Source organism: Antechinus flavipes, chromosome 5, assembly GCF_016432865.1.
Source record: "Antechinus flavipes isolate AdamAnt ecotype Samford, QLD, Australia chromosome 5, AdamAnt_v2, whole genome shotgun sequence".
Taxonomy (NCBI): Eukaryota; Metazoa; Chordata; class Mammalia; order Dasyuromorphia; family Dasyuridae; genus Antechinus; species Antechinus flavipes.
Window position 1 is genome coordinate 194,114,902 of NC_067402.1, and position 19,446 is coordinate 194,134,347.

Sequence of the window (19,446 nt, forward strand, 5' to 3'; positions counted from 1 at the left end):
TGTATTTGAAAAAATAAAAAGCTATCAAAAATAAAATTTCTGAAATCATTTGATATTTTAATTGCTTATTTAGCATTTAAGGTAAATTATGCAGGATTATGCCTTCTGATCTTATGTTTTCAATTGGAATTATTCTTTATCTGGTAACATGGTAACATGCTCATTTTTTTGAGTTTTCAGGTTGCTATGTTTGGTAAACATACCTACTCTGTCATTTTGCTAGTCATGTGATTTCATTTTTTTTTTTTAAAAAAGCATCTAACTTAATAGACCAAAACACACCCTTAAAGGTACTATTTCAATAAGACTTCTACCATGCACATAAGCTTCCTTGTTACAAATACAGAGAAAATTGTATTCAATGACCTTCTGATATCAACATCAATTGAGGCATAAAATAGGGAAATGTTTCCTAAAATTGCTTATGACCTGTGAAGAGCTCAAATGGAATAGATATTTCCTGTACATGGTGAAGTCCCCAGATAATCAATAGATAGAATCAACAGATAGAATCAAGTACCAGTATTCTAGAATCTTCTCAATGAGATATAGGAGAAGAGAGACAAGAGGTTTTCTTCATTTATTTGGAAAACCAAAAGAATGAAGAAAGCCTATTTTCCAAATTGTGACATGCATTTAGATGAGCAGCCCACTGAATTAGACATATTAGCACATATATCTCGGATAGGCAATATAGTAAGACAATGAACTAGATACAAAATTCAGTTGGAGTGAGCTGCATTACATCTGGCAAATTCTGCAGCACTCTTAACAATCTCAGACTGATTGTTCCACGATACAAAAACTCATCCTTTTAACACCAATCTGAAGACAAAATAATATAAGCCTTCTTTGTGAGACTCAGATTTTTTTTGAATTCAGTATGCTTAAAGTGAGCCTTAATGCAATCAGGTTTTGTGTTGGTGATTTTGCCCTTTTTTTTTTTTTTTAACCACATGACCCACCTGGAACATGTAATTCAAAGATTCTCCCCCAAAATAAGCCTCTCTCTTGGCCTCAAGTATTGTGACAACGTGAAGCTCACAAATATTCCTTTACATGGTCATCATAAAAAAAAAATCCGTTAAAAAAAACAAACAAACCTTAAATTGTCAATTAAGCAGATGAGAAAATAAATTTTCTGTTATTTCTTTAGTACGTGTCAGGTAGAAATAAAGAAGGGGAGGGGGAAATCACCCCCTCAATTTAATTCAACGTATATTAAGTGCTTGCTTTGTATAGAGACTTATTAGGTGCTAGAAATCACCTAAAAATCAGAGGAGACATGAACCCTGCCTTCTTGGACATTGCAGCATAAAAAGAAGGGGGGAAAAACACAAATAACCGCAATACACACTATGACATCTCCCTTTCCCCCTCCTTTCCCCACATAACTGGGAAAATAAAATGTCAGCATCCCCAAAGGGATAGTCATGGCGATGAGTGGGGATGGTGACTTGTTGAGATTAAAGACGTGAGGAAGGTCGGTGGGCAGAGGCGATCCAATGAAAACCCTGGAAACAGCGTAGAGAGATCGAAGAAGCCTATAGATTTGCCCGTCTGGTTGGAGAACCTGGGGGGGATCGGATCGCGTAAGCTATTCGAAAAGGACCTGAGGAATGACAGGAAGGAGGAGGGGGGTGGGGAGAGGGAAAGGGAGGGAACGGGAGAGAGAAAGGCGCCACCACACTTCCCTGCTCCAGGCAGCAGGTAGCAAGAGACCCAGATCGGAGCGGGGTGAGGCGCCTTCCACACATCATCCGGGAGCCCTCCGACCTGGGACAGTAAGTGACCCCGGGGATGGACAGATTTCTTTGAAATGAAGGCTTGTCATTCTAGAATTTCCAGGCTTTTGTTTCCCTGCGTCTAACTTTCCTCAGGGACGTCGTGAAAGAGCCGTCAGCCTGCCTGGGCTAGATAGATTAAGGGTCTCCCAGATTGCACAATTCCCCAGAAACGGAGATGGAGGTGGGAAGGTAACGGGGGAGCTCAAACGCCCCTCCCGCGCTCTCCCCAAATTCATCCTCTGTAAAAATGAGGTGTTGCATTGGCTTGATGGCCTCGGAGACGTTTCTCTCGACTGCAAACCTCGATCCTAAAATGTAAACCCCAAATCCCATCAGTGAGAGCGGATCGCTTGGGTTGTGAGAGGATCTGACCTGAGGATCCCGCAGAGGGGACGTGGGGGGCGGGGAGGGAGATTCCCGGTCCCCCAGAGCTGGGAGGCCCAGATAGCAAGGTCTTCTCCAATCCGGGAAGGATCCTCCGAGACAGTGGGGTTAGAAATCGGCTTTTTACTGGACGAGATGGAATTCCTCTGAAGGGGGAAATGATTTGGGGAGTTTTACTTGAGGCGTCTTTCCCATCCTCCCCGGACCAAATTATTCATTATTGAAGGTTGCGGCCTCGGGCGGCCTTCTGGGATCTGAGGGCCTACCTCTCCCCCGGCCTGTCCTAAGCTGCCTGAGGGCAGGGATTGCTACCCTTCTGGAGGGTAGGAGGTGTCTGCAGAGGCCGGGCGGGCAGCCCGGCCGGGCGGGGCGGGGCGGCTGGGGTGAGGAGGCTCCCCGGGTCACCTCCCTCTCCTGCCCCGCCCCGCGGCCGCCCCCGGCAGGCGGGTGGGTTGGTGGAGGGGGGGCGTGGCTCTGGGGTGGCCGGAAGTCGGAAGTGTGGCCGGTAGGCGAAAGTGGTTGCCGTTGCCGCCGGGGTTAGCTGCAGTCGCGGGGGTGGGTTACCCCAGACCAGTCGCCTATCGATCCCTCCAAGGGCTCTCCGGAAAGCCGCCGCCGGCGTCCCTACCACGCTCCCCCTGGGGGCGGCTCTCCCGCTCTTGCCTCCATCATGTGGGAGGCGAATCCGGTGAGTGGCAGGGCGGGGCAGGGCGGGGCGGGGCGGGGCGGCGCTGTGACTGGGTACGAGAGGGGCGGGGGAGCCTTCGAATTCCCGCCCCCCCTCCTCTCCGAGCCGGGCTTCGAGTTCCGCGTGCGAAGGGCCCGAGCCCCCGGAGCGTCGCCAGCCGCGCCCCGCCAAGCGCTGTCACTGTCCTTGTCCCTCCGGCCCTGCAGCGTCGGGGTCAGTGAGGGGGGGTGGTGGTGGGGGTGGGAGAGGCGGGCTCGGGCTCCTCCTCTAGTGGCGATCTGTCGCAGAGGGGCTTCTTTCTCCCTTTGTTGTACCCGCTCCCCCAAACCCTCAGAGGCTCGGACCCTGAAAAAATCTGGGATGACATCCCGAATCTGCCTTTTTTTTTTTTTTTTTTTTTTGGCTGGCTACCGTGGGCGAGACGTGTTATCCCTGTGGGCTTCTATTTTTTCTCGTGTGTAAAGTGAGGTGTTGCGCTAAGTGGCTTTTAAAGAGGCCCTTTCTTGCTCTAAATTGGTGATTTAACCTCTGGTCTGTCTCCATCCTGAAGAAGGGACCCTCCCACAGCTGGTTTGAATCCACTTAGTTTCATCCACAGCTGAATTTGCAATTCCTGATCTTTTATCTGAATTTGTTACCTCTCTTCTCACTGCGGGTTTACAATCCAATTTGTTCCTCCCACAGTTGAATTTGCAATCCCCCTCCCCTCACTGCGGGATTTGCAGTCTCCCTCCTCTCACTGCTGAATTTGCAATCCCCCTCCTCTCACTGCGGGATTTGCTATCCACCTTGTTCCTCTCAGAGTTGAATTTGCAATCCCCCTTTCACTGCAGGATTTGCAGTCCCCCTTTTCTCACTGCTAGATTTACGATCCACCTCCTCTCTCAGCTGAATTTGCAAATTTACCCCCCCATACACTGCAGGATTTGCAATCCACCTTGTTCCTTCCACAGTTGAATTTGCAATCCCCTTTCTCTCACTGCAGGATTTACAGCCCCCCCCCCCCTTCTCTCACTGCTGCATTTGCAATCCCCCTCCTCTTACTGCTGCATTTGCAATCTCCCTCTTATCACTGCTGGATTTGCAATCCTCCCTCCCCCTTCCTGCTGAAGGATTTTCAATCCGCCTTGTTTCTTTCATAGTTGAATTTCCTATCTCCTCCCCGCCTCCTCAACACCGCCTCCCCCCCTACTCAAAAGCTCACGCAGTTCTTGTTCATTCGTTCCGTCTTCTAGACACTACAGACCATACCATCCTAGGCACGTAAGGAAAGCTAACACTCGCTTTACCAAGGAGGAAATGGGCTTCAAGAGATAAAGTCAGCTAGTGTTCTATTAAATGCCTACTGTGTGCCAGGTACTGTTTAAGTGACGATTTACCCAAGGTTACACATTAAGTAGCAAAATCAGGTCTGTCCACTCAGCCTAAGGCCCCCGAAAAGCCATTGCTCATCTCCACAATCAGTGACCTGAAAAAAAAAATTCCATTCGGATGTAATAAGATTTTTATTTGGTAGTAAAGAGAGACCATAAATTTGCTTTAAGGGAAAAAAAAATTTTTTTTGCAACAATTTTTATGGCACCCGAGGGAAATAATGGGAGAAAGGGAGAAGATACTTTTTATCTTTTAGATGAATTATTTCTGGGCTTTTTCTTATCTCATAGAAGACCTGCAAAGTACCATTTGCAAGTATCCTATTCTGGTCCTCTTGGTTTGGTTTATATGTCTTATACCTCCTGTATTTTTCTATAATTTTCTTTTCTTTTAACAATTATTTGAAGTGCTCTATTCAAAAAACAGATTTCCATAGGCTAAAAAAATTAAATAAAAAATGCAGTAATCTGTTATTCGTATAGAAATATGACATGACCAAAGTCAAGAAATACTGCTTCCTATGACAAGGCACCCTTAATTAAAATAAAATAAAAAAAAAGACTCACTAATAGGTATTTACTTTGATACTCTTGTTTATACACTATCATTAGCTTCTCCCGTACAACCTATTATATTTCCTCACACACCCACCCCCAGGTTTATATGATGTTTCTATTAAAGTGAGACAGCTGTATCAAGAAGTTCCACCTCCTTGTTAGCTTTATCAAATAGAGAATATCTTATGTGGTGGACAAGATTTGTAGATTTATTATTATGGCTCTAAATCACTGTGTTATCCTACTAGTCATTTTCTCAAATATTTTTAGCAATGTACTTATAATTCTGTTATAGCAAACCTTTTGTTATGCTATTTGTATGCTATTTTTATCAGTTATTATACCAATTAGATAAACTGCAGTAGATAGGCTAATCATGTATTCAGTTGTTCAGTAGTCACAATATATCTAAACCTGGCATTCTTATTTTTTTTATTATATACTTTCAATAATTGTAGTCAACAGTATCCAGACCTTCCATAAATCCTTCCTTCTCTAACAACATGCCTTCCTTTAGCCATTAATCAGACCTAGTTTTATCTTCATAATCTCTGCTTACTGATTTAAAATTGTGTCGGCTTTTCCTTTTCCAAATCTTAATTTTCCATAGGTAATTTTTATATTTCAGTATTTATAAAAACCCAGTGAATATCATATACATACACATACACATACACACACACACACACACACACACACAGAGATGCATATAACAGTTTTAGCCATTTATCCAGATTTTTAAAAACATCATTCTTTAGCAAATTCAATACCTGAAATCTTTGGTCTTCATCAGAAAAGTAATTATCTGGCCTTTTAATCTATTTTGTAGGCTGATCAGTCCTCTTTATTTATAATTCATGTAGTTTAAATTGACTTAAAAGGGGAACAATCATGCATAAATGCTCACATACCAACAATACAAAACAAAATCCGCCATTTTTTAAAAGCAGGGTCTCTATCTTGTAGCTCTAACCAGATTGCCAGATAGAATATGAAGTTGGCATTAACTCATGAAAAAAAATCATTAAGATATTGTTGGAGAAATGGGAAAAGGTGCAAAGAACTATAATTTGGGTGATGTTTTCAGTGTATTCAAAAGAAGAAAATCAAATAATTTGGGCAGGTTAGCAGTCATCAACTAATGTGTGCAACAATATAAAAATAATTCTCTACATCCCGTTTCTGATTTCAATGGCTTTAAAAAAAAGTAACTTAGGTTAATCTTAACTATTTGTGAAGCAAATCAGAATTGCAATATTGTCTCTTTTTCTACTCAGAATGTATGGTAGGGATGGGAGAGAGAAATGGGGAAAGAATGGAGGTTTTTAGTACATTTAAAATAAGAAATTTATCTGGATGTTTTGAAAGTCACCAGAAGAATAAGTGTTACTCTTTCTTCTTTACAAAGTGAAACTTTTGTAAGTGAATTGGAAGGCTAATAAGACTTTGCATTCTATTTGGTTTCTGTCAGGTATACTCAGAATAGTCCTACAGCATGAATGATGCTTGGTTATATAGCCTCTTCGTGGAGCTTTTTCTCCCTGCATATGTGGAACCAATGGTTTTCTCTAGTTCTTCAATGATAGCTAGGAATACCTTTTAAAGATATTTTATTTTCCCCTAAACACATAAAACAATTTAAATTGTTTTCTATAAAATAATTTTAATATTCATTTTTTAAAGTTTTGAGATTTCTTTCTCCCCTTCACTCCTACCCCCTTCCCCCAAGTAATCTGGCATAAATATACGTGTGCAATCTTGTAAAACATATTTCCTTATTAGTCATTTTGTGAAAGAAAACTCAAAAAGAAAGTGAAAAAAAATTTCTTTCTATATCCAGAATCTATTAGTTCTTTCTTTAAAGTGGATAGCATTTTTGTTTTTTTTTTTTCATCATGAGTCCTTGGTATTGTCTTAGATCACTATGTTGCTTAGGAAAGTTAAGCCATTCACAGTTGCTCTCATACAATTTTACTGTTCCTGTATACCATGATTTCTCAATTCTGCTCACTTCACTCAGCATCTATTCATGTAAGCCTTTCCAGGTTCTTCTGAAATCATCATGCTCTCATTTGTTCATAGCACACGAATATTCCATTATAAGAAAATATCACTCATTCAGCCGTTCCCCGGTTGATGGGGATACCCTCACTTAGCCATCACGAAGAGTTTCTAGAAACATTTTGGTACAAATGGATCCTTTGGAATACAGATCGAGTAGTAGTGTTGCTAGATCAGTAAATATATACAATTTTATAGCTTTTGGCATAGTTCCAAATTGCTCTCAACAATGGTTGGCTTAGTTCACAACTCTTACTAATACTAGGCTTTAGTATCGCAGCTTTCCCACATTCCCTCCAACATTTGCCATTTTCCTTTTCTTTTGTATTTGGTAACAAGACATTCTTCATATTTGCTTTGGGGGCACTGGCTGCTCCTTTACCCTAGGTCCATAGCCATTGATTAGCTGCCAATATTAGGTAGATCCCTAGTGCTTTCGTAAGGAGAATGTACAGTCCCTGCTCAGTTCCTGGGATTAGCGAGGCATATGGGTATTCAAGCTGGGTTTTTAAGATCTACCCTTGGAGCTGAGTGGATCTCGGGAAGCCGGTAATCTGCTAGCTCGCTTTTAAGACATATACCTAGAAGTGAGCCGATCCTGTGGAGCCTGTTGCCTGCTTGTCAGACATTCCGTGGAAGGTGAGTAAATTCTGGAGCCTGTGGACCTTACTGACCTTGCGGACCCTGCGAACCCCGCGAACCCCGGATCCTGCACATTGCGCGGATCCCGCGGATTCGGCGGATCGGGAGGATCTCGGAGCAAGAGTAGGTTGCCTGAAGAGGTGGAGAGCCGCTGTGCCTTGGCTTTTCGCTCACTTTTTAGTTTACCACTCCACTGGCACTGGCAAATATAACCATCACTTTTAACACCCACAATGCAATATAACTTCCGTAATGGGGAAGGGGGAAGAAGTGTGGAATTCAGTTGCCCTCTGAGACCCTACCTTGCACCCATCCGATCACTTTTAAAGATCCCTGTGAGAAAGCTACCTACATTTTCATCAATTAAACAAATATTTTCTTGCTATCTGTTGATTTCAAAATAAGTGCTTTATTAATGGTAGTGTTCCATCTTCAGACATATATTAATGTCTATTTCAGCATTACTGTAAAATCTGAATAATATGATTTAATGATTTCTGGCAGACTTAGATGTTTCTTCCTAAAAATTATACAAATATTCAAAACAAACATTAGATTTTATATTAAGTTATCCACATTTGTATTATCTATGATAAAACTTAAACGTTGAATTGCCCTTAACATATGGAGTTATACTTCTAGGCTGCTCCCTCTCTTCTACTTCAAGAATGCAACTTACTGTTCATATTAACCTAAGCCTAAGATAACATTTATTATTAAACAAAAAACAAAAAAAATAAACCAACACTACCCTAGAATATACAGTTGTCCTTCACAGTTCAGGGCACAGGACCCTGTGAATGTGAAAAACTACAAATAACTAGATAAATCTTTATTTTTAATAATTTTGATCATATTGAACACACAAAACAAAACATATAAACAAGTGAACGAATAAGTAAAACATTCATGAAAGTTGCAATTTCTATGAGAAATTAGTATCTTGCATAAAAAAATCTACTTCAAGAATTTCTTTTAGGAAAAGTGCAACATACAAAAGATCACTGCAGAGAAAATTGCCAGACTGAATCTGGATGGTAGATAAGGTTGGGTGTCCAAAGAGAGTATCTATTGCACTAAAACTTTTAATAAAATTTAACTGTTTATAATAAATTTATGTATGCATATTAATGGTAGTAAATGATAAAATAATAATATGCAGTATTTATGACTTTTTTTTTTACATACTCATATCACCGTTATTTTCTCAGTTCATTGCAAATCTCCAAAAATTTCAATTTAATTATCCATGGCCAGCCTGCAAATAACCAAAACCACAAATGTTAAGTCCACAAATGTCAAGGGATGGCTGTAATATATTCTAAAACCAAATAGAAATTCTGATTTGTGTTAGCTTTTCTACTAATCCAGATCATTGAGAGTTAAATATTTGCAAAATTTCACTTGTTCTTGGAACATTATATACACATAATTTAAGGATTCTCTTAGTTCTGTATTTGCCTCTTTAGTCCCAATAGTATGCATATACAATGTTGATTTAATATCAGTTGTGCTAATGTTACTTTAACCCTATCCATAGTTCCTGGTCTATGTTAAAAAGTCTTTGGAATAACTTTATGTGTGAAATCAAAATAGTTAAAGAGCAATCATTCAATTTTATTTTTTCACATTATTTTCTTTTATGAAATCTGTTGAGATTTTACAGTCATAAGGTGTTTTCAAATAAGCATAAGGCTAGGAATAAAAGAGTTACTAAGCTGTCCAAAGCAGCTAACATCACCAATTCTAAGGTGGGCATTTAGCTCCTTTCAAAATAGCTTAGGGACGGAAAAAAGCAGTCCTTACCTAACTGTGGCCAGTGTTCCTGCCATTAAATTAAAAAAAAAAAAAAAAAAAAAGCTAAATTTTCCGGGAAAAGCAAAAGCAGTTGCAATCTCTGATTTACTTGGCTTGGAGAAAGTAACGTCTTTTCATCTTGGCAATCATTCTCTTGTAGGGGTTGAAAGGAGAATAACAAAATCTCTGTTATCAGTGAAAGAAGATGCTATCCTTTTCTAAGAGGAGCCAATACTGCTATCTTTTTTGTAAATTAAATTTTATTTTAATTTTGAGCAGCCATGTAAGTATTCAGATATATGATGAACAAGAACAAAAATGAAAAGATACAAAAAGAAAACATATAAGTATAAACATTTTATTTGCATACTTCATTTATTGATGAAGTCATTCAACAAGCATTTATTAATGCTTGGTACTTTCTGTGCCAAGCAATGTTTTAAATGTTTGAAAATACACAATGAAATAGTCTCTATACTCAAATTTTACATTTTATTGTTTTCCTGTTCTTTCATAGATGTCTTTCAAAGGTTTTTTTTTTAATCTTCATAGTCATCATTTCTTATGACATAGTAATATTCTATTAATGTGCCACACTTTATTTTAACCATTCCTCAAATAAAAATTTAATACTTCACTATTACAAAAAATGGTGATATGAATATATTGAGGTATATAGAAACTTTCTGTCTTTAATCTCAGTATGTGCCTAGAATTGAAATCTCTGGGTCAAAGTATTTGAAGTTATTAGGCATATACCAGACATATTGAATGACATCACACAAAAAAGAATTATATTTTCTGTTGCAAATATTATTCCTGAATAGATTACCTATGTAATGTGAGATGAGAGATACGTTAGAGCAATTAATAAAAATTAGAAGAATGGATATGGAGAAAAAATGTGTGCAATTAAAACAAATCAAACCTGATCTATTTAAACAATTTATTGACTTAACCTGGAGGAAAAGACATCAGTACTGATTATAACAACTTCATAAGAAATTTGAACCATGCAAATAATTTGTCATGAGGGGGCCAAAAGAGTTCTAAAAGGTAAATTTGACTTCCTTTCTAAGGGGAAAATGACATTAGCCAAAAGCAACAAGCACCATTTAAAAGTACAAATTCATATGGGAAATTGTATACAGAAAGATGGTAGAAGATTAGGATCAGTACTACAACACTCTTCTCCCTCAAAACAAAAAAACAAAAAACCCAACCCAACAATAACAAAACTCAATCCTCCAGCAAGAAGCAATAGAGGGAAAAATTAATTTAAAGAAAAATTGGCATGATCAAATAAGATAAAATGTAATTAATGCTTTGCAAACTTTGAAGGCATTTACTTAAAGGATAGTTATTGTTATTATTGCTATGTCCTAATAAAGCAAAATTTTAACAAAGCCATTCACAGATAAAATTGAAAGGACAATAAATACAGAAATGATGGAAAAATCTCTTTAAGGATTTTTTAAATAACGAACTTCACTCTCAAAGACAATGGAGCTTATATTTGAACTCTTAATATCACAAACTTTTATATGTTTGTGGGAAAAGTGGAAGGGTCACTAAAGAATCAAATATGGGAAGAAAACCAAAACCAAAAAACAGATGAATTAGAGAATAAATATATGCAGAGAAGATCTATGCTATAGGCAACACAAATTTGAGGGTACTGAAAGATGCATTCTCAAGATTTCTTGAAAGTAGGGAAGATATCAAAAGCTTGGGAAACATCTTTTTTTGTTTTTTAAGGCAACCAACAAGATGCCAATGCCTAACAAACTGCCCCATTCCTATAAAATATGTATCAAAGTAGTCTCCCCAAATACCGAGATCCATTATCATGAGAGTATCAGAAGAAAATAGAAGGTTTTCCTGAATCAGATTCCTCATCAGATTATATCTTTATCATCATACAATTGCCTCAAAGATGTTAGGAAACCAAGATCCTGTGCTTATTTTTCTATTGTAAAAATACATAAAATATAATACAAAAAAAATAAAAAAAAAACATTTAAAGCATCTATTCTTTTTCTGTACATCCTAGAAAACTTAGAAATACAAATGAACCAACATGTACAAATGATTAGGTGATGAACATCACTCATCTCTTTTCGTGTGCCTTAGAATTGTCATTACCTAATGAATTAATGAGCTTTACATTATGACATCTATTCCAAGTTACTTTTCTATCTTAATTCTTTCATTTTTTTTTTAAACCACATTTCCACTATTATTTATAGATGGAATATTGGGCAGCTACACTTCAGAGGAAAGTCGCTAATTATTTTTATTAGCTCTTTGCATGAATAATTGCTGAATTAAGAATTGAAATATATAAAAACCTAATTTTAAAATAAATTTTAATTCACCATATGTAATTTTTTTTGAAATTGTAAGTAGAGTCAGTTTAAAGATTTTGAAAAAATCTATAATTTATAGAAAGACTCTGACAAATGGAAATATGTATAAACTAATTTTACAAATATACACTTATTTTACAAATATATACCTTCTTGTGACCATCTTTAGGGTAGGGAGGAAGGAAGGGAAGAAAAAAATTTACATGATAACTTTGCTGTATATTTAAAAGGAATAGCAAGTTTTACATAGATTTGTGTTTCATATGCCAATTGTCTTTTATTTTAATGTTACGAAAATGCTTGTTTCATTCCACAAATTAAAAATTTTAAAATGTTAATACAGCAGGAATTAGTCTTCGAAAGTTGGTTTATGATTTGAATGAAAATCACTGGAGGGAGAGGAAAGAATAAGCATTTGTTATATGTAGAATGTACTGTGCTCCGGACTTAACAAATATTTCATCCTACAACAACTCTTTGAGGTAAATGCTATTATATTACCTCCATTTTTACAGTTAAGGAAACTGTAATAAACTTAATAACGTAAAGGTTATGTGACTTACTTCCCCAGAGTCCCAATACTAGTAAATATCCAAGGTTGGAATTGAACTCATGTTTTTCTGACTCCAGGTCCCATCACTCTATTCCTTATACTACCTAATTGGTGTGTGAGTATTTTTGTAATTCTTATTATACAATTCCATATTTTTTTTTTAAAAGAGTGAACCAATCAAAGTTCCACTAACAATATATTAGCAGGCTAATTTTTCTAGGGTAATACCAGTATTGAATTTTAGCGTCTTTTACTATGTTTGCCAATTGGTATATCAAATGGCCTCCCTTTAAAAACAAAAACAAAAACAAAAAACCAAAACTGCATTTCTTTGAACACTTTTTCATATAGTTTAGCAGAGAATTTATGGGGTATGAACCATATGTAAGGCTTGAGAGACCCTTAATATTTATCAAAATAGGTACAAATATATATGTTTTATGCCTAATTCTGCAACTATGGACAAAATAATTTTATTACCTCGTAGCTTGGTTTTCCCATCATTAAGTTGAGAACTGTGACTTCTGATACTTTGAGTGGCAGGAAAAAACATAATATAAACTAGCAAAAGCATTTTGCAAACTTTCAGTAGTAATGGTAAATACAATTGAATCTTTATTTTACAATTCACTCTGGAATAGATTTTGCTATAAGATGAGTAATTTTTGGAATATTTCTGAGGGCATTTCATGGAATCCAAGAAGTTTAAGAGAGGAAACTTGAAGATGATTTTGTCCCATTTTCTCCATCATTTTTAATGAATGGTTATACAGCTTCATTTTAAGGCTCACAATGATGGATACAAGCCAGTATATTTCATTATTGGATAGTCCTAATGTTAGAAGATATTATCTTTATATTCAGCTTAAATGTAACTCTTTGTCTTTCAACAAATATTCCACCCACCGATTTTACACCTTGCCATTTGGAGTTGCATAGCATAAATTTTTATCCATCAGATATTTGAAGACAGCAGCCATGTGACCCATAGTTTTTTTCTTCTCAGGGGTATCCAAAAAAAGCAAGAAAATTTTGTATCCCCACAAAAATCCAGAGGTTTAGAACTAAGCCTGAGTAGTCTAGGAAAGCGACTGAATAGAGATACTTCTCTATTCCATTTTCTCTGGTAATGGATAGAAGAAGAACTCCAAAAAACCAAGTATCTAAATTTTTAGAAAGTTGACACTAATCCAAAAGTTTTGTAGTAATTTTGTGTGTAGAACAAATTACATATTCAATTTTATTCCTTTTCCTTTCCTCCTTTATTTTTAATCCTATTCTTCCCTTTCCTTTTTTCATCCTTCTGAACCATAAGATCACTAAAAAGATGAATTTCAATAGAAAAGTAGATACAGAAAAATCCTATAAGATTACTATCCTAAATAGTCTTACCATTTAATGTACTGTGATAAATCTTGTTTACATTGAGCAAAATGGATCTAAATCTTAAATCCTTTAGCCCTCCTTGGTTGCGATGTTTTATCTCTTGATACCTTAATTTTAATTAATATCAATTTAAAATTATAAAATAGGAAGAAAACTCCTCCCAAACTTCTGTTTCTCTTCTTCTCTTACTCCTTTCTTGAATGATAAATCCTTGGATTTTTGTAAAGAAAATTTCATTCAAAAAATAATGATGGGTACTTTTTTTTTTTTTTTTGCATTGTTCAGATGGAATTGGTCTTAATTTATAATTGTTGATTCTTTTGGCAAAAGAGATGTTAAAATGGAAATTTTCTGGCAAGTATACCACTTATGTTTTTTTTTTTAATAACTTTTTATTGATAGAACGCATGCCAGGGTAATTTTTTTACAGCATTATCCCTTGCATTCACTTCTGTTCCGATTTTTCCCCTCCCTCCCTCTACCCCCTCCCCCAGATGGCAAGCAGTCCTTTACATGTTGAATGGGTTACAGTATATCCTAGATACAATATATGTGTGCAGAACCGGACAGTTTTCTTATTGCACAGGGAGAATTGAATTCAGAAGGTATAAATAACCCGGGAAGAAAAACAAAAATGCAAACAGTTTATATTCATTTCCCAGTGTTCTTTCTCTGGGTGTAGCTGCTTCTGTCCATCTTTGATCAATTAAAGCTCTCTTTATCGAAGAGATCCACTTCCATCAGAATACATTCTCAAACAGTATCGTTGTTGAGGTATATAATGATCTCCTAGTTCTGCTCATTTCACTTAGTATCAGTTCATGTAAGTCTCGCCAGTCCTCTCTGTATTCATCCTGCTGGTCATTCCTTACAGAACAATAATATTCCATAACATTCATATACCACAATTTACTCAACCATTTTCCAATTGATGCACATCCTTTCATTTTCCAGCTTCTAGCCACTACAAACAGGGCTGCCATAAACATTTTGGCACATACAGGTCCCTTTCCTTTCTTTAGTATCTCTTTGGGGTATAAGCCCAGTAGAAACACTGCTGGATCAAAGGTATACCACTTCTGTTATATATTTGATTTAAAAAATTCACATACCTGATTCCTAAATGCAACAATGAAATTTTAACATTTTTTAAATGTTGTTTTAATTAGATAGACTAAATTAATAGGTACAAAAGCCTGAGCAGAAAAGACCCTTGAAATGAAATTTATTGGAAAGAAAAACATTGTCTTGACATGGCATTTTTCAAATCATTGGTTACTAAGGAAATTTCTTTCTCCCTTTCTCTCTGACATTTCAGGCAATGTTTCATAGAACCACAGAAGAATTCTGTTCAAAACCAAACACCAATGGAATGAATGAGATGGACACATCAGATACTCAGTGGGGCTGGTTTTACTTGGCAGAATGTGGGAAGTGGCACATGTTTCAGGTATCTCCACTTCTTTTGTTTAGCACAAGGGTTTTAAATTAGATATCAAAAGAATTTTTGATTGAAGGACTTCTAGGAAAATTAGTATGAATGCTAAGAAAAATTTAAAAATTAATGAAAGAGTAATTTACTTAAAATAAATTTGATCAATGCTAACATGATTTTTTTTTTCCATTAGAATTTTGTTTGGGAAGTATAATAATAAATTTGATCAGTAAATGTGATCAATTTTGCCCTCAACAGGTTTAGATTTTGTGGACGAGTAAAATTTTTTGCAAACCTAAATATAAGTAGTTACTAAGATATGGTGATTTTAAAGATTGTAAGATGCTGAACAAAGTTAGGGTGATTATAAAGCTTTCGTCCTTGAAATTAAAAAAGACAGTAGACAGTTTTATTTTTTGTTAATGTTCTATGCTCCTAAAAATATGAGGTGCTTGAAACCTTTGATATTTGCTTTATCTCTAAGTTTATAGTCTTTCTGACTAAATTATTGATTTGTACATCAAGTAAAATACAATTTTCTGATTTATTTTAAAGCCGGACACCAATATTCAGTGTTCCGTTAGCAGTGAAGATATTGAAAAAAGCTTCAAAGAAAACCCCATTGGTTCTATTTCTTTCACTACTTCCAAATACAGCTACAAGCTAGATTTTGCAGGTATGTTTCTTCCTTAATACTTGTCTTTATATATAATTCGTGTTGATGAGGTAGAATCTGCAACAATTAGCTAGCCTAATTGTAAAATAGTGAGGAGTAATATGCAAAATATGAGGAAAAACTGTTGTGTTTAATAGTACTTAGGACAGCAATATAATTTCTTGCTGATTGATAGAATAATAAAATCCAGGAGTTCAAAGAGACTTCAGAGATTACTTAATCCAAACACTAAAATGAAGAATGAATACCCTATATAATATTTCTGACATGTAGTCATCCATTCTTTCTTTGCATCCCTCTAGTATTCAGGAACCTCCCAAGGCAGTTTATTCCATTTTGGACAGCTGTGTCATTTCTCCTTCTCTTAAGTTGAAATCTGCCTTCCTATTGATCTAAAATCAGTTGAGTATATAGACATTTTATATATGGATATACGGATAATAATATATCTTGGATTCATGTAGTGCTGCTCTTTCACTCATTTTCCCACCGTCCTTCAGGAGCAGGAGGAAAACCAGAAGCAAATTTACCTTTATCCTTGTCGAGAAGAAATGAAAGGACTTAAGTGACTTGTCAATAACATAATATCACACCAAATCAAATATAACTCTATGTTTTTCTTTGATGTAAAACTATACTAGAATTATTTTATTTTATTTTTTTTACCATTATCTTTTTCTTTTGGGTCTTCCACACATTTACTTGCTAATCTAGAAACCATTTATATTTTGTATTTTATTCATGACACATAGCCATTCTCAGATACAATGTGAAAATTTGAGTTGATTCCTTTTAGTATAAGTTTTTAGATTAAGCCAGCTGTTTGCTGCCTAGACTAAAACAAGAGTATATTTTGATTGTTATGCAATTCAGTTTTATACCTATTCTTTCCATGTTATTGTAAGTAGTGACTTATATGACTGTGTTAGTAGTGTTTCATGGTGTTGTCAGTAGTGGAACTTGCTTAAACAGATAAATATCTAAAATACAAATACCTAAAAAGTTGCCCTTATATTTAAGTATTTTTACTACCACCTTTTCTAACAGGCTATTTTTTTCAAGAATTATGACCACATTCTCCACATTCAAAGCTCTCCATAAGTTGTTGACACGTTTAGGAAAAAATAAACAAGAAGTTGGTTGCCAAAATTGTGAGTTGTTTTGCTGCTGAATATTCAGAAGGAAGATGTCAGGTGGACTCAGTCTTCTGTGTAGATTCTTTTTTTGGAATTACTGACATAGTATAACTTATATAGATATCATTCATCAGAGAATATAGCACATTTATTAGTGCTTTTCCCATCAGTTTCAGTAGTATATATCTTTATCAAAGAGTAGAAATTCTTTATGGTGATAAAAGTACCATCAACTCTTATTTTTTTTTTTTTTAAGGGCACATAAACCCCATGAGGGACAGTCACATCCCTCTTACCCTCCTGCTACTAACTTACTGAGGTTCTCTTCCATAAACTTGACAGCATTATAGAAAGATCAAAAAATAATTGTAATTCAGGAAGAAGGCATATTGAATTAGAGTTACACGTGTGGATTGTCTGTCTTAGCACCTGTATAATTTTGTTGCCAATATAGCACAACTAGAATTCAGCAAGAAGGTACCTTTTTAATTCAATACTTCATGGTGATTCATAAGATTTTGACTTGGAAATGATATTAGAATTCATTAATCTCAGCACCTCTCCAATATTTTACTGATGGTCAAGAGATTAGGTAATTTGGTCCAGATCTCATAGATCCAAACCAAGTCTAGCTCCACATTATTTGTCTGCTATATGGACTACTTCATCTTGGAATAACTAAGTGATTCCATTCAGAATGTAAGTTGGCCAAGATCTTGCAGTCTCTCAGATTCACTTCTCAGCTTTGGTAGCCATGTATAGAAAGACTTAAAAAATATAGGGAGAGGGGGCAAGAAGGGGTGAGAAGAAGGATGAGAAAGGGAGAAATATAAGTGCTTTTAATTGTTTTTTTATTTTAATAAGTTTGTATATAATATTTATGGTCATGACTACGTTCTGTTATTTCTCTGGTTTTAATTTAAAATATATGGACTATAAAGCAAACTATTATCTCTAAAAAAGTCTCTGAGTTTTGAAAGTGAACTCTGGTCTTATCATCTTTTTATTTTTTAGTAAAATTTTCTAAAGTATTGAGAGAACTTTCCCCCCCCACACAAACCAGGTTTGCCATTGTAGTTTCTTTCTCATTTCATTTCTCTAAATTTTCCCAAAGTTAAGAGTTATTACACCCTATAGTCGCTTTTGTGTCTTAAGTATGATGGAAAAATGAAGGACCTAGCATCATGGGTATTGTGTGAAATTAACCTCTATTATATTAGCCTAATTTAGCAGTAAAGATACAGTCCTTTGAGTAATCATTTTATGAGATAATTAATGGGCATGAGGTGAAGTTCTCTGCACCTCCCCCTCCCCCAAGTACTTATTCTGAGATTTCTCAAAGCATCATAATTCCTTGTTAAGTTATAATGCTTAAATGTCTTTGTGGGAATATTTTAGTTTTGCATTTCGTTTTGTTTTGTGGCTCTGTATTCAGTGATGAAGCAAATGAATCTGACGACTGGAAAACAGCGCTCAATAAAGAGAGCTCCCTTTTCCATCACTGCATTCAGGTAAGAGTAAAGAGAATCAGAATATAATGCCCCTCCTTCCCCTTGACCCCACCTGGGGGAACAGTTCCTAACCTTGTCTGACAGTTCTCTAACTTTTAACACCTACCTTAACTTTTCTGTTGAGTACAGTGCTCCGTTTCTAGCCCAGGGGGCCTCTCAGTGGCTTTCTTCCATTCCCCACCCACCTCCCTCCCCCCCTCCACTTCCCCCCCCAACCAAAAAAAAAAAAAAAAAAAAAACCTAGTAAAAAGGACCCTAAAAGAGCCCTTCAAGTAAAATCCGAATAACTGAGAAGCGGTCTGCCGCCGCCGCTGCCACTTTTGCAGACCTCCGTAGTGGGACCTCCATCGGAGCCGCTGCCGACATCGGTGCAGCTCGCGCAGCCATGGCAGCCGTGGGAATCGCAGCCGAGAGAGCTCGGCTGTTTGGCTGCGTTCAGGAGCTCTCGGCTAGCACCCGCCTGCGTTTCTGTCTCATCCATCAGTGCTTGGTTAGGCGTGTCTGTCCCTGATCCCCACTTGTCCTCAGTCGTGTGCCAGCTCCCTGCTGAGGACTAAGGGGGGAGGGGGTGGTGGTGGTGGTAGTGGTAGCGCTTCTACTCAGCGCTAGTCTGTGCTTGACTGCGGTTGACCGCAGCGGTTACCTGTGGTTACTGGCGGAAAAAAAAACTAAAGTATGGAGTAGGGGATGGGGGGAATTACTGCATAGTTTGTGGGGAGGATGAATGTAAAAATATTTTTTCCCACTTCTTTTTTTCATTAAACTCACAAAACATATTATAGAACTCTGTTTAATGATAAGATCTGTTAGTAATCAGTATACTATTACGAGTGCACCGACTAGAGTCAACAACTCGTGTGTTCAAATCCGGCTCCAGACACTTGAATATATTGGGTGATCTTGGGCAAGTCATTTAATCTAGTTTGCCTCAGTTTCCTCATATGCAAAATGAGCTGGAAAAGGAATTGATAAACCACTCCAGTATCTTTGCTAAGGAAACCCCAAGTGATGTCAGGAGAAGTTGAATACGACTGAAGAAAAACAACTTATGTACTTATTATGTGTGCAGTAAAATCATGATATGTGCTAG

The 19,446-nt window shown here is 36.7% G+C and overlaps 1 protein-coding gene across 2 annotated transcripts in view; it reads left to right on the forward strand.

The window, feature by feature from the left end:
- The first annotated feature begins 950 nt into the window (after nucleotides 1-950).
- PARP11 (poly(ADP-ribose) polymerase family member 11) overlaps nucleotides 951-19,446 on the forward strand; it is a 33,135-nt gene continuing 14,639 nt past the window's right edge. The window contains exons 1-4 of one of the 2 annotated variants that reach the window (XM_052000221.1): nucleotides 951-1,784; nucleotides 14,917-15,048; nucleotides 15,589-15,709; nucleotides 18,281-18,356. In XM_052000221.1, coding sequence (XP_051856181.1) covers nucleotides 1,620-1,784; nucleotides 14,917-15,048; nucleotides 15,589-15,709; nucleotides 18,281-18,356 — 494 coding nt within the window. In that variant the 5' untranslated portion in view covers nucleotides 951-1,619. Of the gene's footprint in view, nucleotides 1,785-2,135; nucleotides 2,860-14,916; nucleotides 15,049-15,588; nucleotides 15,710-18,280; nucleotides 18,357-19,446 lie in introns of those variants that run through there. The other variant, XM_052000222.1, reaches the window with a different exon arrangement.